Source organism: Lathamus discolor, chromosome 4, assembly GCF_037157495.1.
Source record: "Lathamus discolor isolate bLatDis1 chromosome 4, bLatDis1.hap1, whole genome shotgun sequence".
Lineage (NCBI taxonomy): Eukaryota > Metazoa > Chordata > Aves > Psittaciformes > Psittacidae > Lathamus > Lathamus discolor.
Genome location: NC_088887.1, coordinates 109,537,538 through 109,562,729, shown reverse-complemented (window position 1 = coordinate 109,562,729; position 25,192 = coordinate 109,537,538). Strand labels below are relative to the sequence as shown.

The 25,192-nt window shown below is 42.8% G+C and overlaps 1 protein-coding gene across 2 annotated transcripts in view; it reads right to left on the bottom strand.

Annotated features, from left to right (window-relative positions):
• Positions 1 to 23,364, bottom strand: part of XPO4 (exportin 4) — an 82,693-nt gene extending 59,329 nt beyond the window's left edge. Inside the window, exons 1-2 of one of the 2 annotated variants that reach the window (XM_065678557.1) lie at positions 23,116 to 23,364; positions 1,051 to 1,156 (exon numbers count right to left, since the gene is read on the bottom strand). In XM_065678557.1, coding sequence (XP_065534629.1) covers positions 1,051 to 1,156; positions 23,116 to 23,193 — 184 coding nt within the window. In that variant the 5' untranslated portion in view covers positions 23,194 to 23,364. Of the gene's footprint in view, positions 1 to 1,050; positions 1,157 to 21,990; positions 22,009 to 23,115 lie in introns of those variants that run through there. The other variant, XM_065678558.1, reaches the window with a different exon arrangement.
• Positions 23,365 to 25,192: the final 1,828 nt, after the last annotated feature.

The following is a 25,192-nucleotide window of genomic DNA, read 5'->3' as shown; positions in this document are numbered from 1 at the left end:
AAATGGGTGCAGGAAAGGAAGCATACCCTGCTCTATATATCACAGTGTAATCTAACGACACAGTAGTAGGCCTGCAATACTGACATCCTAATATTCATGAACTGTATGTCTCTAATCCAGTAAATTTAGAAATAACAATTTAAAAAAAAAGTAGAGTGACTTATGTATGAAAATAATCATACTTTAAGCATAATTCCAGTATTTCTGTGATCATTCTGGTGAATATTTTGGAAAAAAAAAAAAAAGTTGCATTTTGTCTTTTTGGTGTGTCTTCTTTTCCACAAACTTCCAGGTTTTTCTTGCAAGCTTTTATTGACACTTCTCCTTTGCTTTCCCCCCAACACTCATATGTAGGGGTACAGATTAAGAATCTTGGATGCTTACTGCTCCTGCAATTTCCAAATTATTTAGCTGCCAGACTCTAATTAAAGTCTCTACAGTACCTATAAAAACATTTAAGTCTTGTAACACAACCACACTTACAGCATTTCCATTAAACCCCAAGAAATTTCTGATAAAAGGTGATACCTACCTCTCTCTCTCCCTTCTCCACAGGTATAATTACACAGAACTTCAAACCAATACTCTATTGCTTCTACAAGGTGACAAACTTTCCTAAGACACAGCAGCTGGCTGTTAACAGCAACTTACTAAAACATTCACCTGAAATAAACTGCCACCATGGAAAATTTTAGCACCAGTGCAAAATCTGGTGTGTAAAATTGCACTGTTGGCTGATTTAACAGGAAGCTTCAAGCCAAACAATCACACAGGCAGTCCTGTAAATTCCACAGTTTATAGACAGTATTACAATAATCAAGTCACAGAGGAAACCTGAATTTATGAAATCAGTTTAGGAACTTAGCTACACACATTATAGCTTTAAAGCTGACAGAAACAAAACCAGAAAGGGCAGCAATAGGCTTCACCCTCTGTCAAAAGTACCCCTCATCAAAATCAAAACTGATGCTCATATTCCCAGATGCAGAACAGCAGCAAAATTCCAATTACAAAAACAGGTACATCCTCAACTTCATGATGAAAACTTACCCAAAATGTGTTTGCAAACAGCAAATGGTGATTTTGATTTTCTAAATGATAAGAATATGTGTTCGGCATGTTGGCGCTGCTCATTATTGACCATGGAAGGTGGTGCCTGAAAGAAAAAGGGGGGGGGGCTAGTTATTTAAGCACTAAAACCTGATCCCAATTGTAAATGTATGAGCAATGTCATGAACTTAAAAATATCTGCCTTGTTGAACATCAAAACCTAGTATCTCTTAGTAAAATCACCTGCTCTCTCTCGGTCATGGCCTCTTATTACCACTGTGTACTTATATAATGCACATAAGGGTCAATATTGAGACATAAGGCAGAGAGTGAATAATTCTAAGTATTGTGCTCCTAATAACACTTCTGGAGACAGATAAAAGATGTAAATTCAATCCAGATCTTTTTCTACTCAAACAAAAAAATCTCTTTGCACACCACCAAATGCTGCTACACACTCCCACAGTTGTGGAAACAAAGCACTATTTTTTCTGCTGTTCTACATTTGTTTTAAAATATTGAACTGTAAAATAAATTGAAGGGATTAAAAAAAATTTAAGTCTTGACTACGTAAATGACAGTAAATGACTACGCGTATGTTCTAAAATGAAGTATTGGCAGTAACATGCTACCCTCTAGTGTTTAATATTAAAGTTGACAACCTAAAGACAGCGAGGAGTCTGGCTGAAGACGGGTCAGCCCATTTGGGAATGGCTACAGTGGTTCCTCAGGTGCTTAAGCCCATTCTTTTATATACCCATCCCCTTGCATTATGAGCACCTTGGCTGCCCAGTTAACACCTGCTGCTCCACTACTGCTGAAAGCCAGCTCCATGATGGTTTCTACCTGAAAATCAACCACATGTAAAGCATGAAACTATGCAGCAACGTGGATCATTGTGAGGTGGGATACTGCCTACAGAGCTCAAATGAGAGATAACTGCCTGCACTACAGCCCCGCTTCATTGGGCAGCCCCAATATTCCCTCTGCTGCCCAAGGCAAAAACCCTGCAGAAAACATCAGCTGCTCACAACACCACATTGCTCTCCACTTTTGCTGCTAATATCCTCTGATTCCTGCTATTTGGGATTTATCTGAACAAGCACACAGCACAAAATATTCTTACAGTAGACTGATACCACAAGGCAGCATAAGTCAAACTGGTGTGCCTTTGAGAAAGGAACATGCAAACATAGACCCATTGCATACAAGCTGCAGAACCAGACCAAGGTGAGAGCATAGGTTACTGAACTTCAGCTGAACTCCAAACTCCAAATTCCAGTCCTGGTTTGATTTATACCCACTGCTTTGGGAAAAAAAGCACAAAGACCTCAGCAAAAAGATCAAGAGTTTTATAAATAAAACATATCAAATCTGATTCAATTCTCTCATCCATGATAAAACACAAGACAACAGAAGATTTAAATATAAGCACATAACACCACAGATTAAAAGTCAATAATCTGAGTAAATGAAGCAAGGGAAAGCAGGCTGCTGATTCCTGGATCAAGAATGTGCTATTCAACAGCTGTGCTCCTCCTTGCACAGCAAACTTCTGGCGCTCAGAACTTTTCCTGTGTAGATACGATGAATGCCTGTGAGGGGAGCAAAATAAGTAGCACAGGAAAGTGGCTGCAAAGAGACCCAGAATACATGTTCTGTCCCTTCACAAATCTGCTCTGCTCTACAGCTAGTCTGGGGGCAGAACTCCCCAGGACAGCTCTTACCAGCTCTGTGGGCAACACCACAGTGTTTGCCTGTACACCCCTGAGGGCAGGCAGCAGCTTGTGTTAGGTTGTGCACGCACACAGACAGCGGCATGCTTTCAGCTCATGCCTGTCTTTGCGTGCTGGGAGCAGCATCTCAAGGGCCAAGTCAGCAGGTTGCAGGCAGATGCATGCACAGAAATGCTTTTAGATATTTGGGGCATTATGCACTGCTGAACAACTGAGACAGAAGTAAGCTCCATGGCAGCACCTGAGTCCTTCCAGGACACTGAGGTTCAGTGAACTCCAACCTAATGCAGAAATCCAAACTTTAATAACTTTTAAGCAAATGTAAACGTGAAGAAGCAGCCTCACCAAATCTGGGCATGTGACACTTCCAAGATAAAACCTCAGTTCTGAATGCAGCCAGCCATCAGCAGGAACTGTTCCCAACCTCTCCTTGCTTTCTGCAGTCTGAAGGACAGTACTTCTGTGTGGACTCTAGCTATATTCACTGCAACAGAGCCAGCAGCTGTACTGAATGCCAGGAGAGTAGTTGGAGCAGGTTATCAAAAATGCAGGAATGACCTACACAGCAACACCTTCACATGCACTTCAGTCAATGCTTTTGCATACCTGGTTTATACCAGACCAAACAAAAAAGCAGTCCCCACTTTTCCCCCATTTTATGGGCAAGCATTGGTGCAAATGCACAGAGAACAAGACTGGGGAAGTGACCACTGAAAAGCATCCCATCAAAGGCAGGTTATTTTCTTCTGGATCAGTTCACCAGCCTGGCTCACCAGAAGCCAGCACAGAAGGCTGTGCTAGCATTATATACGACATAGCAGCTGGTGATATGCTGCTTTTCTCAGAGCCAATTACCATTTAAAGTGCATTTAATCTACAGCCTCTACTGAAGTGCAATAACAGGAATACTCTGAAGTCCCTAAGAACACACAGCTTTAGTCAATGAAGTTTCATGAGAACTAAGAATCAAATTTCTTGAGTTATTTTAGTAACTCTCTGCTATCAAAAGGAGAGATCCCACTCTCTTCCTGCTCTCACCTACATGGTCCTGTCACCTCCTTGCTTTATCCCATCTAACAACTAGACCACAAAAAAAAAAAAGGGGGGTGGGGGTGGGGGAAGAGAAGACAAGGGGAAGGAACACTCTTTTGTTACTTTAATCTTCAACAAGTCAGACAAGTGCCAGAGCCAGTGCAACAGTGAGAAAAGGAGTGGAGTGATGCTGCCCTTTCAGCAGCACTGACCTTGCAGCTCACAGCTTTGCAGTCTCATAAAGCCTCACTAATTACAGCCACATTAGAAGGAATCCTTTGGGTGTGACAAAGCAAAACATTTTGGAAGTCTGGGGTCATTTACATTCACACTCCTAGAGCAAGAGCAGCAAATCATAGCTACCTCATCTTGAACTGATTTCGCATTAACAAAGAATATTTCAGTTTGTCATATAGAGATCATATCCATTTTCAGTGTTCTGTAATACTTAAGGGTACTCTCAGGGACATCAACAGCAAATCATGCCACCATTAAGAGAAGTAAAATTTTACAGGAAATATCCCCTTATGCTTACAATAACTAGAAAAGAGACCTCTAACTTTTCTACTTCACTGAAGTCTGATTACAGGAGACCTCTGGCACCCTAGAAACACACGACACATCATATTCCTGTATTAATTTTAAAAATTACAATAATTTTTATTTTACTTATCTTACTTGTGCACAACAATACATTATGCACTTGGACTCTCAAAACTGTCCAGAACGGACAAGTGCAGCAGGTGAGCTTTAAACTATATAGCCACCAGAGGGAGCACACAGCTTACAGTCCACTGCCTTCACTGCACTCCAGCAGTGGTTATCTGGTACACTGGAAGTAAAGTACTGCTAATATAAAGCTTTAAAGGAAAGCGCAGCACAGAATCATAGCATGGTTTGGGTTGGAAGGGACCTTAAAGATCATCTTGTTCCGCTGCCACGCATATACATATTCTATGTACACTTTTTGCACCTAAAAAACCCACCAACAAATAAATCAGCCCACTCTCAGGAGATAACCTGTTTCAGCTTACACGGGCATAACAACGTGTATTATTTTGGAAGGACAGGAACTGTTGTGTAAAATTCTAAGTCAGGTTTTGCCTTCTTTGACTATTTGACCAGATACTTTCTAAAAAAGGCCCCACATAACTTCCATACAAATACCTTTTCTTTCCAGTATGGGACATGATAAAAAGTAGATTCAGCTTTCCATCAGAAATAAGCCTCTCCCAATGAGTTTGAGGTCAGCACACCCTCTTAAAACCTCCTTCTCCCCTTTCTCACCATTATGAGAATGTTACAAGTAACCCTATCACAGATGAAGCTCCATCTTCCCCCCCCTCTACCAACAAAACAAGAGGTGCACCAACATTGTAGCAACTATTTAGCTCTGGCAATCTTAGTGTCAATCCACTGATCTGAAAAAATGCAGAATATTTTTGTGCCTGCAACCATCCTTTTCTACTATGGGAAGACAAAGAAAAGCACCTGAAACAGCAGCACCATTTAATTCCATAAGTTTATATACTGCCATTTATATAAATGGTGATACTTCCTCTCCAAAATAAACCATCATTTGTTTCTTTCTGATATAAGTTTCCTCATTTCTAAATTAGACTGTCTTTTTCTCTGCTCCTCCCTTGATGGTACACCAATTATTCACTGATACTACAAGGACAAAACAACTGGAAATTACTAAAAAGGCTAAAAATCTGGCATATGTTACCCAGGCAGAAACTGATTAACACAAACAGGTATTACAAATAATTTAAAATAGAATTTCATAGTGACACTCAGAACAGAAGTAGATATGAGAAAGGGCTGGACCAACTGTCAGTTGAAAAACACATAACAGAGCTAGGAGACACCTGGTGAATGTACATATGGAAAACTAAGGGGTAAAAATAAGGGGCTTGGGGGCTCGGTTTTGTCTTAAATAGAAGCGGTAACTAGACACATTTAGCAAATCGGAAGTTACACATACATATTCAGAACAACATGCTTAGTACAAGCATTTCTTACCTCAGTAACATACCTTTAAAGAAATATATATGTAATTACAACTTGTCACTATGGAGAGTGCCAAGCAATGAAGGTAAAAGAGCCGTAAGAAAGGTAGCAAATGGGCTGCAAACAATTAGATGCTCTCCTCATAAGACTACAGTTGAAGTCACCATGTATACGCCAGTAACAGGCCGAAGAACTACCACCACATCCATATTTGAAGTGGTGTCTGCTTTTTTGCTCCTTCCTCTGACTTCTAAAACCGAGTTTTGCTTTAAAAAAAAAAAAAAAAAATAATCGGAAGTATGAAATCCCTCCCCCAGGTGATTCTGTTCGGGCAGTTTCATGTTGATGATCACAGACATGCAAAATATATATTTTTTTTTATTATATACTAGAAGTGACAGTATTTTAGATGCCAGAAAATATTACTTATTGGTCACTTGTGGACAGTGAAAGTATCTTAAAATTAACAACTTCTAGCATTCAAGTGACATTATTATTAAAATCAGTAATGGATTAGGGTTTTTTATTTAAGTAAGATTTAGTCAACTAGTTTATACTGTTATCTCTGCATCTACTTTTATTAAGAAAAATCCTCCCCATGATGGTGGATAAACATAATGAAGTATGGGATAAATAGCATTCCCATTTGCTTGCAGAGACGTCTGCTAGAGGCAAAGTCTGATTTTTGACAGACTTTTGCTATGGCAAGACAGCACTGAACAAATGGAATTCAGCATCTTCCTACAATTATACTGGGGAAAATCTGTCTATTAGCAAGTCACAAACAATAGTTATGCACTCCTCCAGACTTTGCTGGAGTCTGCACCGGAGTGTTTTCAGCTGACACCCACACTATTCCCACCTACAAAAAAAGTCCCCTACGAACAGTACAGTCCAAACACCAGTAGGATTATGGAAAGGCAAAGATGCTTGCTAAGAGAATTTTCTTGGGTTTAAAAAAAGAAGATTGAATTGCTTGTACCTGCTACTACTAAAGCCAAGAAGGAACTTTCTTGCCAAAGGCAATGTTTATGTCTACAAGTAAAGTACATTACAAACTTGACAAGGGTAGAAACAAAAATCTGAGATTTCTACTGTAGTGTGACTCAAAATCCACCACAAACTCTCCAAATCAAGCTTCACCATATATGTAGGGGAGTCTTGCCTTCCCTGCAATCAAGAGGTAAAATAAAACTATTCTAGAACTCTGGTCTGTGGGCTGTTACCAGCTTATGAAAAAATAATTCAACACATCACTTGTTCGTCAGAATGGTGTCTAGACTGCAGAGAGCCTGGAAGCCTAACAGAGACAAGAATAAGAAACTGAATATCAATATACAAGGATGAGCACAAGCCACCACAGATGGCAATGGCACCATTGGGCCTGGACCTTGCTGACAGCCACCATCAGGCAAAACATGCTCAGAGAAGCAAGGAATAAAGGAAGCCCAGATGGTGTGCCAACATGTCCCAGCAGGCAGGGAAGCCAAGAAAAAGTGAGGCATATGCAGAGAAGAAAGATCATGAGCGAACTTGAGAAGCATGTGCAGGGGAACACCATGTGATGGTGATAACGTAGCTGAGGAGAATGGGAGGGGGGGGAAACAGAGAAAGAGGCAAAAAAAAAAAAGTTATCAAACACAAGGCCAAGCAATAATATTTAACTAGTGCACATAATACATTTAGGAGAGCAAAATATATTACTCTACCCACATAAGCAATTGTTTTAGCTGCAAAACACTTGAACAAAAGTTATGAAATTTTAACTTACTGTACTATTCTACTAAGATGCAGAAGCCCTAAAACCAGATTTCTGTATCTTAAATAACAAAAAATACCTGAAGAGAATTACTCTGCAGTAAATTCTGCTATATAGGCAAGTTACTGGAGACCAGTAACGAGTGGTGTCCCTCAGGGATCGGTGTTGGGACCAGTCTTGTTCAACATCTTTGTTGGTGACATGGACAGTGGGATTGAGTGTGCTCTCAGCAAGTTTGCAATGACACCAAGCTCCGTGGTTCAGTTGATACGCTAGAGGGAAGGAATGCCATCCAGAGGGACCTTGACACGCTTGTGAGGTGGGCTGATACCAACCTTATGAAGTTTAACCATGCCAAATGCAAGGTCCTACACGTGGGTCGGAGCAATCCCAGGCACAGCTATAGGTTGGGCAAAGAAGAGATTCAGAGCGGCCCTGCAGAGAAGGACTTGGGGGTGCTGGTCGATGAGAAAATGAACATGAGCCGGCAGTATGCGCTCGCAGCCCAGAAAGCCAACCGTATCCTGGGCTGCATCAAAAGGAGCGTGACCAGCAGGTCGAAGGAGGTGATCCTGCCCCTCTACTCTGCTCTCCTGAGACCTCACCTGGAGTATTGTGTGCAGTTCTGGTGTCCTCAACAGAAAAAGGACATGGAACTGTTGGAACAAGTCCAGAGGAGGGCCACGAGGATGATCAGGGGACTGGAGTACCTCCCGTATGAAGACGGGCTGAGAAAGTTGCGGCTGTTCAGCCTGGAGAAGAGAAGGCTGCGTGGGGACCTCATAGCAGCCTTCCAGTATCTGAAGGAGGGCTATAGGGATGCTGGGGAGGGACTCTTCATTAGGGACTGTCGTGACAGGACAAGGGGTAACGGGTTAAAACTTAAACAGGGGAAGTTTAGATTGGATCTAAGGAGGAAATTCTTTCCTGTTAGGGTGGTGAGGCACTGGAATCGGTTGCCCAGGGGGGTTGTGAGTGCTCCATCCCTGGCGGTGCTCAAGGCCAGATTGGACAAAGCCTTGGGTGAGATGGTTTAGTGGGGGTTGGAACTAGATGATCTTGAGGTCCTTTCCAACCCTAACTATTCTACAATTCTACGCAAAAGAATCAGATTCTCAGAATAAGGAGATTCCAACTTTAACTCTACCAAAGTCACATCAAGCAACATGCCCAAAGACCACATTTCCCTGACTTCTGTGGAAGTCATGGGCCTCCAGTGCAGTTTTAGCAGTAACACTTTTCAAGTTTTTTTCCTACAGTGTATCATAGCACATTCAATAGCTGTCACTTGCCTTATTAAAATAGCTAATCAAAGAGATCAAATACAGGGGTCAGACACAGACAACTGAATGATTAACCACACTTTTGTTCTCAGCGATTCACTCTACTTCTCTAGCAGATGCTGATACCTAACAATGAAAGGATCCACTCATGAAGCAGATGCCACCAGCCAACAATTCAGGCTACACGAACATGCTCAGCTCTGCAGCATTCAGCAACTGCTTTATGAGTGGATCAGATGTTCCTGCCTTGGGCACCAGGCCAGAAGGCAGTTTAGACAACTGGTATCGATAGAAGCTTCTGCAATCGAATTCAGATCTGTCGTTACATGACTGCCAGAGCCTACTTAGCTTGAGTAATAGCTAAGTTACTACAGAAAACCTAGCTAGTGTAATAAACAACTTCAACTATGTGCCCATTACTTCCTTTGCGCTTGTTTTTCAAAGGATCATTTAAGCCAGAACAGTAACTCGTCTTCCAACTTAAAAGATACTCAAAGAGCATGTTTAAAGATCCATAAAAAAGATGCAGTAGACGGCATCTGACCAGACCTGCAGTAGAGACAACATGGTGGAGATTTAAGTCTTCCTGAACAAAAACTTCTCTTAAAAAATATCTTTCACAAGAATAATTATTATTTGAATTATTTAAACCCCCAGGTGCCCAGTATTTTTCAGTATATATTTGGAACAAATGCGTGACTACTGGAGGAATTGCCTCCTACACATCTACTCACTCACATCTTGCTTTCACGCAGAGACTTAATTGGGGAAAAAAGACTTCATTTTTTTTTTTTTATCAGATTTTGCTTTGTATTTTGGAGCTGAAGTACTTTATTTAGTATTTTGCAAGTAAACCAGGAGATAAACTGTGGTCTGAGATAAGAGCTACTCTCAGTTCTGAAATGGTCTCATGTAAGATACTATACATACATATACATATATATCTTTATATATATCTACACACACATTGACTAGGGAGCCAGAGTAAATCATTACCATCAATACATTTTCTGAGGTAAGACTTCCAAGACAAACAACAAAAACTATCAAGATTTTATTTTTCCACTAACAATTTAACCCTCAAATTTCGACTGGTACGGCTTCTCCACTGACATTACCATGCATTTATATGTACAATACATTTTGTGTTCACTACCCATGTATGTACACATACAGATACATGATTCATGGCAACTGGTCTGCAGAGGAACTGCCTCCACTGTTCATGTCTGCTTCTCCACATCAAAACAGGCACCCAAGACCTGCTACTTGAAGAAAAGTGGGCAGAACTTGAAAAGCAAAAGGGAGGAAGATGGAGTCTTTTTTCAAGAAAGCAGGATCATAGAGAATCAAGATAAAAGAATAGAGAATGATGAAGGTTATAGCCCTCAGGTAGCTGTAGCACGACACTGACAAACAGATGTCCATAGCTGGTCTACATACCTATGTAAGCTGTTCACCCACTATCAGCTCTGACTTGTCTGTCCCCTCACACAGTTCATTTAGGACTTTCTTTTTCGTGACTACAGTGCATATGGCTCAACAAGAAAATCCACAAATTCAACTAAACTAACAGGACATTGACTCGTACCACTGAAAATGCTCTTCTGCAAGCATTAGGTGAACAGGATCGGCTCAGACTCCATCCACCCTACAAAGGACTGTTCCAACAGAATTTGGAAAAATTACTGAGTTCTGTGTACCCCAAGAGCTACAAGTCAAACTTGTCAGTGCTGCACCAAACTACTCACAAAGACCCGTACGAAATAATCGCAAAACCAGCACACAGAATTATCTCAGAACTTACATATGCTATGATCAAAATCTGGTTTTCTTTTTAAACTTTAACACTTTCTTCATAATTTCTGGGTCGAGAAAAGGTTTTGAATTGGTTCCAAGAAAATTCAGTGTAAAGTTAAATAGTCTTATGCTTCTGTAAGTTTAGACAATGAAAATCAGAATACAGCAATAACAGCAGTGAAGACAAAATGCTTTAGAAAATAATTTGTGTGCTTCATACCTGTTTGCTACTGTTTACTCCACAGCTGCAGTTAGGACATCACTTTAAGCACACTAACAACCAATAAATCTGAGAACTGTCCTATAACTTAGCTTACGGTAGCCTTCTGGCTGTGGACAGCCAGAGGATGAATGCTGACACAAGGCTACAGTTCAGACCCTTAACTTACATGTTATTTATTTGCTAATCTCCCCATTCACTGTTCTAATGTTTCAAAGCACAAGCAAGGTCTGACCCACAGTTCTGTTGAGCAAAGTAATGTGAAACGCCTGACTGATGGCAATGGGCAAATCCATGCAGAGTCCCCTGAAGTCAGTAAGATCCTACAAAGCAATATGCCTTCAACAGGAACAACATATCATTACTCCAGTTGCACAGGAACCCTGAAAGGATTTCTATCCTGTTACCGAAGAACACAAAAAGAATACAAAAAGCCATAAGGTGCTCTTACTGCAACTGCATTCACTCAAGTCCTGCTCTCCTGCTTCCTTCCTCTGTCTCCTGGAGCTGAACTTGAGCTCCTTATCCTGAAGCAAGAAGGGTTGGTGGAAATGGACCAAACTGTCCCCTCAGCTCCCACCAACCACAGGCGCTTCTCTTTTTCGCCTGCAAGGAGGCATAGAAGAAATACGGGTCCTAAGTTCAGGCCCAGAGTCTGTAGAGGGTGAGAAGGAGAATTCTGAGTCTCAGCATCAACACATACCGCAGCGTCTACTGCGGGGTGGATCATCCTCCATGACAGGTCCTGGTTCCCCAAAAACTGAAGTCTAGCCCATCCACAGCCCTCGAAATCCTAATTTGCAACTAGATCATAAGATTCAGGTCGTTCATCTCTGTAGCTATAAACCATGGCTTAACAAAAAATCCCAGGATTGTACCAGTGAATTTCAAGACAAAGTTTTATGTAAAGAACCATTGTGACCCCCCTTCTACTAGACAGCAGATCATAATAATCCTGGTAGAGGCAATACTCATTTTCCAAAGTGCACAAGTTTGGATGGTCATGATATATAAATTATTTTCAGGCCCACTGTACATGAAATATAGTCAGCAACTGCTCTACTCTAGCAAGAGAAACTTTAATATTATTAGTTTGTGAAGAGGTGTTTTACAGTATCTGTTTTTTCTTGATGTCCAATTTCAAATTATACTTGCTGAAAGAGCAGCTATAACCACCCATTGTTGCAAGGGTGGAGTTATTTTTACTCACATCTAGCCTTCTACAGTAAGCATGTCACAGAGGTAACAGGACATCACATGGGTAACCCCCTATCTGCCTCATCTACAACCCCAACACGTAAGTCATCACTCAATGACAGATTTAAACGGATGCATTTTTTTTTCCTGAGAGTTTAGGCTTTGCCTGTTATTGCAGAAGTGTTTCATCTAACCAAACTAAGAAAGACAGGCACACAGGACAGCCAGCTTCTCTGCCAACACCCAGGTTTCAGCACCTCCTCCTCCATCAACCTTGCTAAAATTTCAGGAGTATTTTGTCCCATCATAGCTATTTAGAAGGAGGTGATTAAAAACAAGATAAGGGAGTTTTTAGAGTTTTCAAAGTTTATCTAACTTTGACATGGAAAACTTCTTTGGCTTAGTGTACTTTCAAAATGGCACGGCCTAAACCACATTTATTCATGGCTTTTAACTACTGGGGCATTAATGAAAACTTACAGGAAGACATAAGTAAACTACATGCAAAACAATACCTAAATCATGTAAGCAAACACAAATGTAGCTTCAGAGACATAAAATCAAAGTTTAGTAAAAACAGAGAAACCAATCAGAGGCCAGTGGAGGAAGCTCATCACCTAAGCCAGCCGGAAGGATAAGGAAGCCAAGAGAAATTGTGAAACCGAAAATTATTTTATGAAGTGAAAAACTTTCACTCAAAACCAGGAAAAATCTAGCCTTTTCTGAATACACCTGGAAAAACCTCCTTTCCCTAACATTTTACCCATTACTGGAACATGGCAAAAATGTATCTAGAATTGTACATACTTGAAAAGGTAGGATGTCATTTACTTGCACCTTGTTTCACTACTTTATTCTGTTCTTGCAGATACAGCCTGAACCAGGTTACCAAAGAAGTCACATATCTCTGTGTTCATCCTCCAACATACAGAGGAGCAGACACACAATACGTATTTTGAGAAATCCTCTTCCAAGAAGCATTTTTTTTAAATGAAGATTTTTTTTATTCCACATACACACATTTTGGGGTTGTATTTAGAAGTGATAATTTTGAGACTCCCTTAAAGTTAAGTGTCTGAGTTCAGTCTAAGAAACCCGCATAAATTAATGAAGTCTTAAGTTCTGAACAGTCACAAGGCTCCACATACTTACTGAAAAATGACTGTGAAGAAATGTTGTCACAATTATGTATTTTATTCTCAGCACTGTTAGAGGGAATGTTATTGTAACATGAACAGGAGAACAGCTCCAGAAACAATATTGCCATTTCTCGTGATGTTAGAATTTAATATTTATATATTCCCCACTAAACAATTCATTATCCTGAAGCTACCCAACATCTGTTCTTAATCCCACTTTAAACAACCTCACAAAATAAAGGCTTTGCAGCTAAGCCTCCCTAATTCTCTCAGGGCAAAGCATGTTTGGTTTTTGGGTTGGGATTTTGCTGTTGTTGATGATGGGCAAGGAGAACACTATTCATGTTTTCTTCACTAGGGTGGAGTGTACGTGTTTTGTAAACCTATTTGCACATTTCCCCAATAACAATGCAAGATGTACCCATATGGGAAGCTATAAAAAAATAACGGTCAAAAGAAAAGTCAAACAGCAGCATTATTAGCAGGGCAAACAGTAGAAGTCAGTGACTGAAGAGATGATAAAGCTAAACTAAACATGAACAGTTAAGACCTTACTTAAAAAAAAACAACCACAAAACCACAACAAAACATAATTATGATCAGTGCAGAAAACACTCAAAGCTCTGCTTGCGCATAAGATCAGTGAAGTTTAAAGTAATGCTTTTCAGCCACTGCTTTAACAACAAACAAATTCAGCTTTAAGGCACCTCAAACCAGCATCTGTAGCTGCAAAGGTGCACATACATCTCCCCCTATCTCCCTGTCAGGGCTGCAGTCCTGTTGCAACTGAGATACAGACCTGGTCTCCCATTTGGGCATCTCCAGTTCCTACATACACATCTATACAGAGAGATGCTGTGGAGGAGTCCCCATGAAATCTACCAGTCACAAACGTGCAAAATGTAGCTTTAAGATGAGGGGTGTAACTTAAGAGGAAACTTAACAGAGTAGTAAGGTGAAACCCACAGCAGCAGGCAGGGTCTGCAAGTGCCAACAATGTCTGGGCAAAGTCATGGCAAGACAACTGAGGAACTGACTTACGGGCTCACATGATGCCAAGACTACTGACACAGGCCCAAGCTATGGTAGATCAAGTTTTGGGAAGTTCATTCCAAAACCTTGAGGACCACCTGTTTACAGAGCCAGATAAAAATCAGCAAAAACAGAAGAGCCTTCACTGTGTGCCCGAGGCAGAGAAATTACACACGTAGATCCTTGTCCAGAGAGGATGATGCTTGCCCCCAACATCACCAGCATGGGAACCTTCCTTCTGTCCCCAGCCATGTGGTATGGAGGTATGACTTCTTTTGTGCTGCCATGTGACAGGAAAGTGGCAGTTCTGCAGTAACCCATCAACAAGTGCTTAATTAGCCAGTGTGGTTTGTGTTCGTACAATTGTTTCTGCTGTTTGTTAGCTTTGATACTGTTTGCACATCATCACTAATGCCACAACAATAGTTGGAATAATTGTTTTATAATAATAAAGGATGGTATAATTCAATTATGGTTGTCATCCAACTGCACCATTGATCTCTGTACAAACCAATGCTTACATCCAGAGCCACAGATGCCCTGTGGCACAAGCCAATGCACCAGCCTCTGCAGTACGCCCAGCTACTGGATTTTCAGACTCTTGAGTTAATGAAGCTGTAACCTTGTTTTTGAATTCTACAAACTGCCTCTGCCCTCCTTCACTTCAATACAGCCTTAACATCATTCTACAGCAACACCCTCAAAACACCAGCACTCTAAGCATTACTGTCCTCTCTTTACCAGGAAAACAGTCTATTTCACTGAAGTACACAAATAGAGAACTATCATGTTAACTTTTCTGCTGCTCTTCCCATTAACAGATTTCAAAACGCATTTATGAAGGATGCTGGTATTCTTTTCCTTTGTTACAACAGGACCCTAAGCCTAAGCTGAGATAGATCCTATCACTAAGTTAATATTAGTGACCAGGGGCTGCCTCTCCAGAGCTCCAAGACTGTGGCTCTTCAAGAGGCAATGCAGTGATGTATAGTTTCCTCCTCTCCTTCCAACCATGTTAATTCCTCTTCACTCCTAGACACACATTATTACCTTATGCTAGCTTTGGCAGCTGGCAGGTCCTTCCATTAGCTAGTCCAGCACACTAAACTAGCAGATAATCAATCCAGTAAAAAGACAAGTAATGTTTTCCCTCAGACACTCGCTATTAGGCTGGCTTAGGCTTCTGTGAAAACTTAGCCTATACCCATGTCACACTTGCAAGCCTGGGAATCCAAATACACTTCACTTTGGCCAAGCCTTTTGAAATCCCAGGAATAACTGTCATAAACAGTAAAATTCCATGGCAAAATACCTTTCAGCACTTTTATTTCACAGCCACAAATTACTTCAAGAATGCCTTCAGAAGACAATGGCATAAGGCGTATTTTCAACACTACTACAGCTGTGCCTCCACCATTTCCACAGCTTGCCGTAACACAGCTCTACTACATGACAGTAAATACTGATATTCATCATTTCAGCACAAAACATGATAAGTCTTTAGCCTTTCTTCACATTCACTTTTATAATTCTGTAAATTTTCAATCTGGTAGGTATCACTAAACAAGCTAACCTGACCTGAGAGTAACAAAAGCAGTAAGATGTTCATTCGCTTGCTCCTATATTAATCCAAATTACTTTAAGTGTATTTTCCATTCCAAATCCAAAGAAACAAACAAAACAAAAAAAAAAACCAACAACAATTTTGATCTGAGGACAGAGTCTTCTATCTGCTACTTCTTAAAATGTTTAACAGCATAATTTGACCAAAGTTTCTTTTAGGAGCATAGGCAAGCCTTTTCACATCAGTTAAGGTAGCAAAATTGTTTATAATGTAACACAGTGAAAACCACCTGAATTAAAAAACTTTTTCTCCCGGTATCCACTTCCAAATCCAGCTCACTATGCAGCTACTCAAGTTGGTGTACTACTACTCTATGTCTTGGCAGAGCAAAAGGCAGCACTGTACAGCTGCCACCCATCATTAAATCTCAGAAGTCAGAAAGTTTGGTGTTTTCCTTTTTGGGAGGCAGGAAGGGAGAAGAATAGGGACCATTTAAAATGTATACTCCTGCCAGTTTTCCTCTATTTCTTAAAATCCCTATCTGAACAACTAGTCATTCAACAAGATGTTTTGGCAGACTTTAACTGGATGAAGCACTGAAGATTCGTATCAACATCTCCTACAGCTCACATCTGGCACCCTACTTTCTACAACACCTCTCCCAGCATGTATGTGTTTTTATGCTACCCATACGCCCCACTATGCACCAAAATTGCTCCAAATGTTACCCCATTCCATCAGGTCATTGCCCCAACACTGGTATCAGTTCCGCTTTGGTCTGTTCTGGGGAAGCTGAGGAAAGCAGAAAAGAAGATAGGTACAAAAAAATACCATTTTCCTCTGGAAAAAGTCGAAAAGGACATGGTCATCAAAACGCAGAATTCCACCCCTACATCAAACCAGGACACAGAGGTGGAGATCTTATATACACCTAATCCAAGCACACTTTTTATTACCAAAAAAATGCCAGAAACTGATGAAAAGGAGTATTTTACTTAGCTGCTTGTGACAGCATCAGCTCAACTTAATGATCAGGAGGACTTATTCTACCTCTCCATAGGGAAAGCTGTTAATTAACTAATGAACACAGATTAGCATAACAACGATAAGACTCTAAGGAAGCAGGTTAAAGGGAAGACAGCAGTAGGTAGTGCCAGAAGAATTATCCAGATGGAGTTACAGACTAATGAAGGTCCCCAGCAGACAAATCTAGCAGCAGACACACAGTATTTCCATTGACGACTCAGAACAAAATATAGAAATACGCCAGTGAAACACTGATATATCAAATGAGTGTGAAACGTCATCCTGATTCAAAAAGATGAATATTCCCTCTATGAAACAGCCGGAGGAAACATGCTCTAAGCATGAAGAATCCTATTTAATCAGATGTTATGTTTACTTTCCAAAGATATCGTAATCTCTATCAATCCTCATATTCCTATTCCCAGCTCCTCACTCTTAGTTTGGGTATGCTCCATGCACATTTGTTCTCAGCTCCCAAATAAAAGTTTCATTAGCATCCTGCACACTGCACATACTTATCTCCCAAGCTGTAATCTGAACTGTGTGCTTGTAAAAAGCACCAACCATACCAGCTCTTAAGGAAAGGGAGGAAACACTGTACATACACATGATGGACTTTAAGTTACTTGGTACCACTCCAGAAAGTGATCTGGATAACTTGGGCATAGTCCTCTGAAAACATCACCTTGCTGCTCTGAATAAAAGAAAATCACAGTGTTAAGTACTATTAGGAAAAAAATACAGACAAATACCAAAAATTTACAACCATCTAAAATCCTCAAGTACCCACATCACAAAAGAATGCAGTTCCAGTCAGCCCATTTAAAAAATGGTATAATGAAAAGCTACAGAGGAGTACAGAGACGATTAGGTATGTGGGGAATCTACCACACAAAAAAATGACAAGAGCCTTCAGTTTAACTAACAGATGACTGAACAATACAGTATCACAGAAGAAAAATCAGAACAATGATCAGGCATTTCTTATAATTCAAGAAGGAATTAAATTATCAAACAGCAGGCTTTTCTCAAAGAGCATAATGTGGGTTTTTTTCCAAAATCACCTGTGAAACTCATTACTATCGGACAAGTATAATATAAATACCAAGAAAACAAAAAATATAAATGCATTCCAGAAACAGCTGGGCAAATTCATGGAAGAAAAGTTGATCAACAGTTATTAAACAATGACGCTACCTCGAGCTCCTGAAATTGCTAATTCAAGTAAGGTAAAGTGTACACTAGTGAAAGGATTATTTTTCAGGCCCTTTCTCCAAACCAGCAGTTAGAGACCATCATTGGAAACAGAACTCAGCTGGGCAGACATCTGGTCTAATCCAAAGCTGTAACATAGCACACAGCTTGTTTTGCTGGGTACTGACGTGGAGGACTTCAACAAATCTCAGTATTGGAATGATTTATTTGTCTGATTTCTTCCAACAGGTAATCTGCCATAACAAACCATCTCTCCCTTTCACCCTTACTATTAGTCGTGCTTCACAGGCTGAAAAAACTGTACCACAAGACAGATGGCAATGAGAAACTGAACTTCCTCGTGGAAGGAGGACTGTCATGACCCTGAAGTCCAAGAAAGACAGGTCAAAAAAAGCCAACCATACAAACTGTTGGGGTAGATGATATAAACAATTTGGTCTTGGAAGTTAGGGATACTTATGTGCTCCCTTATGCTCTTATTTTATAAGCTTATTTCAATATCTGAGAGGTTTGTATGACCATTGTCAGACTACCCTGAAAGCTCCCCCAAAAGGGCAGAATAAGCCACAAACTAAGTAACACCCAGAGAACTCACCACTACTCCCAAACCAGACAACAGTTTACAAACTTAAAAAAAAGAATTTGCTCAAATATTGAACCTGTTAATGTATGCAGCCATACCACATAGAATAGTTTAGGATGACAGGGCCCTCTGGACCTTGCTTCGTTCAACCCTGCCACCACCCAAAAGAGAACTTGTTTCCAAGTTAGATCAGGCTCTTCAGGGCCTTGTTCAGTCAAGTGTTAAACACTTCCGAAGCTAGGAGACCCCGGAGCCTCTCCAGGCAGCCTGCACCATTGTATTCACCAACCACACTTACTGAGGTGTTGTTTCTTTCTTTTTTGCCTTCTCTCCAGCTGGAATTTCCCTTTCTGAAACTTGTAACTTCTTGTTTTTTCACTGTATACCTCTAAGAAAATTGTACAAGTAGATTGTATAGTGAAGGTATATGATACACTTGAGCCAACCTTACAGCTCACCACTACTAACAGTAGTGGACCAGCCCTGTACATGTCCAACAATCTAATTTCATGCTTCCCCTCCTGGGCTAGCCCTGCAACCTAAACGGCTGCACAGATAGCCAATTTGTCTTGCTAACCTTACAGAAATCCATTCCCTTCTTTAATTCCTATGTCATGTCAGCAATATTAATATGTTCAGCATGGAGAAAGTGAAGCTGTAGGTAGGAACAGAGCACCCCTTTTTGGAGGGGTGAGGACGATAAGCTATGACCTGTGAATTTACATTTAGGTGTCACAGCACATCATCTGCTATAAAATTTCAACCTGCTTTAATACACTCTAATCAATAACTGAACAGTCTTACTCATGCTTCCTACTTCATCCTCTCACCTATGGGATGACATTTACATTTCTTTCCTTAATAATGCAACCTATGTCTTCTGTAATGCATGAAGACAGCTATTAAGACAGTGCATAATTAATTATATTCAGCATTAATTAGCACCTGAGCTACACAGAACACAATACACAGAAACCCTATGCATTTGGTTTGGGAATGCCATGCCAGTTGGAAACGGAAGAGCAGTAAATTCATTTGACTCATACAGATGCTGGTGTATGGTCTTCACCAAGCCAAAGTCACAGAGATCAAAGGTGTACATCAGCCTGTGGCACTGAAATGCCACACACCATTTTATGATTTAAGTTACAATGCACCATGGGGAACTTACTTGAAGTAAACACCATTTAGCTTTGCTAGGTATTAATTAAGTACCAAAAGAGCACATACTTCTTTCATATAGGAAATGCTCTTATACACACCAGAGAAAGCTGTCAAAGGACCAGCTTTCTAAGTCATACTTGACAGCTAATGACAACTCAAGTTTTACCTTTTATAACAATTCAACTTACAGCAAGTTTCAATAATTTCCCAATCTAAGCTTTTTGATCGTTTTGAACCTTTTAACAAAAAACTTGTTAAAAGGTGTTACTGTTAACAAAGGAAAAGCATCATATACAGCTGCACTTGATGAGAGAACAGACTGACTCTTTCCAGTTTTCATATGCTGAACACCATGGTTTGTAGAGTCCATAAAGATCAGCAATTTATGAGATCAGCTATAGCTTATCTCTGACGTATAAAAAGCAGTTTTCCAAAGGAAAATTTAACGAATCCAAAGCAACGGGAAAAAAACAAAACAAAACCAAAAATCCACCGAAGATACAGACAGCTCAAAGTAACCTAATACTTACTCTAAAAGAACACATTAAGGTTTTTTTATTAGCATGTCTGAATTCCTCTAGTCTGTTAGTCTCCTCAAGGCTCAGTATTTCAGTCTGAAATCAAGACAAGTATCACGTAAACCACCGCCACTCCTTGCTCCATCCTCAGATACACTGCACCACCTTTGATGACTCCCCAGCCATCTGTATTTTACAAGAATTGCTACTGTCTCAGCTGCCACAGATCTGTCACGAGAAAACCTCCCTGAATCCGTGCACAACTCCCTGCCCAGTTGAAACCTGCTGCCACCTATTGTCAGACCATTCACAGCTCTGCCCTCAGCCATCACTTCAGGAACGGCTCCACTGCAAGGTGCCAGGCTCTACCCAGGACCTCCATTATTTGCACAACCCTCCCCTAAGTACTCTAATTTTCACATAAATACCTTTCCAAGTGATCCCACCAGATCGCTTCATCAGTTCACACCTCCAAACTGCCCCACACAGCTACTTCCTGCCCTCAGCCCAAAGCAGAGACCTTTTACCAGATTTTACCAAACAGTGTAAATTAAATTAAGATCATCACTGTTCAGGTTCTTCCATAGCTGCTAGTGAGAAAGAACAGGAGCAGTGCACATAACTCTTTCAGTCTCTGCGGTCTCACATCCGCCTTCATAAAGCACCTGGTTAGCTGCACTCCTCCTCTGTTCCATCACTCCGAAGACTTGATGATTTTTGAGATGGAGCACAGAGCAGTAACCCTAAACAGTTCTCACAGCTCTTCTACAGCCACCCCAGTTCACAGCCCGATTCTGGGTCTTTAGCCTTAGTGACAGCTTTACTAAATATCTGTTTCCTCCAGAAGAGCCATCTAACTAATCCTTGTCAGTTCAGTGTTGCCTATGAAATTTCCAAGAGCATCTGTGGAAAACAGGAAAGAATAAGAAAAAGCTAATGACTGTGGCAAGTCAGTTTTCATTCTGTCAGAAACTGGAGGGAGAGAGGAAGCTAGGAATTCAACAAGGATCCCAACAACCACATGCCTGCAGAATCAGGACGTATTTTTACCAGGAAGTTTAGGACCTACTCATCAACAGAAGCACAAATGTTACCATGAGAGGCTCGCATTTTTTCATTGTATTAGCACTCTTATTTAACTCCACATTAAGTTGTTTTTCCCTGTCTATGCTAGCAAGGCTACACTAGGGAGAGTATGCCAACACAAGTAACGTTAACTTTTCTAGCACAGCTACAAAACTTTGGAGATGCCACCTCACGTGCTATTAGTTTGATAGCAAAAACTACCTAACCGCCAGCTTCCTTCCACACACGTGTTGTGTCTCATAATACTACTCATTACAGATTTCCCCTACACAGTCAAACGCTGCTGGTAATTTCAGCAACTGTGTTATTTTTAAAACTGAGATACACAGACCTTACAAGAATGTGCAATAATGTGCGCAGTTATGTTTTGCCAAGGCACACATGAACCAAAGGCAGCTCACAGCTTAAAACGTATCACTGTTTATATACTTTTGAGATGCTTTTTTCTAAAAGGGTTAGTGTTTGTTGCTCAGCTATCCAACTTCATTTTCCCCATTTGGAAACACAGTCAGTGGTTTCCTGGCTTTGATTTCACAAGGAGCAACACACACGTATTTTGATGAGAAAACTCACGAGCAGAGCTAATCGCCTGTCACTTCAGTGAGGCTGCTTCAGCCAGACATCAAACACAATCATCCAGGCTCTTGCCATTGATCAATTACGGATACCAGGTAAACTTTCCGACTGTTTGCCTGGTTCTTCTGAATTCTTTGGATGCCAACAACTTGCAGACTTTACTTCTGTCGGAATCACAGTTTGGTAAGATAAATTTTGTGGGGAAGGTTTTCAGCTGAACATTTTTAAAAGATCTAAATCTGTAAATTACTAACCAGTAAACGACATAGCCCAATATACAGCTTTTCATGCAAACAACTTTTACAAGGATGTGCGACTAGGATGTTTTAACACCAGTGGTCACTACACGCATTCAGCTCCATCCCACTTCTGCTCTTTGCCGCACGCACTTTCTTTTCCGCGCAGTCACGGAAAGCGGCACACCACACACCCACAGCGGCACGGACAGTTAGCTGCTAACAAACAGACCAGGAAGCCAAGAGCCGCTATCGGCTTCCAGGCGGCAGCACCGTGAGCTCTGCCCGCCCCGCGCTACCCCGCTGGAAGGAAAACTCTGGAAGCGAGCGGCGCTGGGCCCGCGCTGGGCGGCACGGCCGAGGCGGCCTCCGCGCTGCCGCTGGTGCCCCACTGCCCGCGCCGGCCGGGACCGCGCGGCGGGCAGGACCCCCCCTCCGCCCTGCCGCCGCCGCGGGGAGCGCCCCGGGGCCTGGCTCCCGTGCCGGGAGGCTGCTGCCCGTAGGTAACTTCGGCAAAGGTCTCCGCGGCGGACAATGGCGGTGCACGCTCGGGGCGCGAGGGGACGGGACACCCCGCCGGGGCGGGAAGCCGGCAGCCTGCCCGAGACGAGAGCAGCGCGGGCGGCACACGGAGGACCGGCACGGCGTGTGCGGCGGAGGCCGGCCCCGGCCGCGGGGTGCAAGGACGAGCCGGCACAGCGGAGGGGACTCCGGCCGGGAAGCGGGAGAAGGCGCGGAGAGGGCAGCGAAGGCACCGCGCCCCGGCGGTCGGCGCCCGAGCCCCGCGCCGGAGGGGCGAGGGCGGCTCCGCGGGCGGCGTGGCCAGGGCCGGGAAGGGGAGCGGGGAGCTGCGCGGCCTGCCCGGGCGCGGCGCGCGCCGCCTCACCATGAGCACTTTGGCCGCGTTCTCCAGCTGGGCGATCACCTCGGGGGCCCCCCCCGCCGCCGCGGCCGCCGCCATCATGGTCTCTCTTCAATGACGCGCCATGCGCTGCATTCTGGGACGAGGCAGCCGCGCAGCCAATCCCAGGCGCGGCCCGGCCCGGCCCGGCCCGGCCCGGCTCTGCTCGGGCGGGGAGGCGAAGCGGCGCCGGCGCCGCAGCGTGGCTGCCGGCCGCCAGCCAGGGGGGGCCGCGTCGCTGCCGGAGACAGCCCCCACCCTGCCCGCCGCCGGCCTTCCTCCTCCTCCTCCTCCTCCTCCTCCTCCTCCTCCTCCTCCTCCTCCTCCTCCTCCTCCCCCTCCCGAGCCCGCCCGCCCCGCCTTCGGGGCGGGCCCGGGGCACGCGGCGGGACCTGCGGAGCCCCGGGGCGGGGCCCGGCACCGCCCACCGCCGGTTCGGGGCTGCAGCCCCCGCCGGGGCCCGCGGCTGTGCCCCGTCCCGTGTAGGCAGGGGCGCTGCGAGCTGGCCCCCGCCGGGCTCGGCCAGGGCCGGGGCTGGGGCGGGGCGGGAGCGTTGTTCGGGTGCCGCCCGGTTCGGTCGTGTTTCCGAGGGCGGGCCGGTGAGCTCGGTCGTTAGCGAGACCGCAGGCGCCAGTCGCTTAGCGGTGCTGGCGAGTTTTCAGTAGAGTGAGCGGGATTAGTCTTTAAATAGAGTTTAGAAAGTGATGGGGAGTGGAGAATTTGGCCAGCGTCTTTAGAAATGGAGCTGCCAAGGCTTAAAACTGATCTGAAATGCATTTTTCTCCACGTAACTCCCATCTTGGGGTCATGTCACGTTACTGGGTATGAGTTACAAGACTGCGTCGCCTCTGTAAAGTACACTGGAGAAAACACGGTTGTACACCTGTAGGAGCAAATGGGCTCTGTGCTTTTGCCTGTGTTTCAGTTTGGTTTAGGAGTTTGCCTTTTAAGAAAATCTGATGGTTTCCACTTCAGTTTGTGCACTGGGGCAGGCTTGGAGCCTCAATGCCTTCAGATGAAACTAAATCAGATCTGCAAATGCCAAGGGGTGTTCAGTGTGTAGGATCAGACTGGGTCTCCACAGTTGGCCCCGTACAGCACGGACCACTGAGCAGCATCAGATCCAGTAACAGTAGGTCTTTCCAATGAGGCTTCTCATCCTGCCAATGTCATCCTTGAGGTGACATTAGCTGATCTCTAGTACTGAACTTATGCAAAGCGTGGGACATACCAGCTAACTGAGCAGTCTGATTCAAGTCTTAATTGTTCATATAAGTTGAGTGTAAATGTGCAATGGTTCCATGCAGGTGATACAACGTAATAGCCAAAGGCAGAGGGGAGGATCAAGGAAATGGAATGACAGCAAGAAATACATCTTTCCTGCTCAAAAGAAGAAAGCAAGTATTTTTCTCCCAAGAAATGACAGCTTTCAATGCCAAAAGGGGCATGGCGGTGCTCACTATTCAACAAGATTAGAAGCAGCAACAGAACTGTGTAAAAGACTGATTTTGTGGTTACCTAGGAGGTAATGTAATTCATGCTAAAATATTAAATGTATTTCAGGGTAACATTCAATTCACAGCTGAAGCAGGTGGGGAGATCAGCAGGGCTGCGTTGAAAGGAGAGCTGAGTCTAAAGAAAATTGAACCAACAGTCAGAGATGGGGGGGTTTAAAGGTAGTGAAAGTATGACAACACACAAATTCTGAAGTGTGTTTATTGGGCAAACAGTACATTGTACAATGAGTATTGCTTTCAAGAACAGGAAGACGAGTTAAAGACTTGGAAGTTTGTGTACAAAGAGGTGATGTCTAAGAAACCTGAAGAGTATGAATAAAAGCTGTTTTAAAGAATTCTGTGTTCTGTAAAGGACTACTTCAGTGGAAGATGTCTGTACTTGTAGCTTGCATTCAAAATGAGATTCTTGAACAACTTCTTCCATATTCTCAGAGGTCCTTCATTCTGCTGCGGACTCATGTGTTCAGCAGCACTCTCAAATAGCCATGCGAGCAATAAAAATAAAATAGTGCTCAGGCTGGAGGGACTCAAGAGGTCTCTAGACC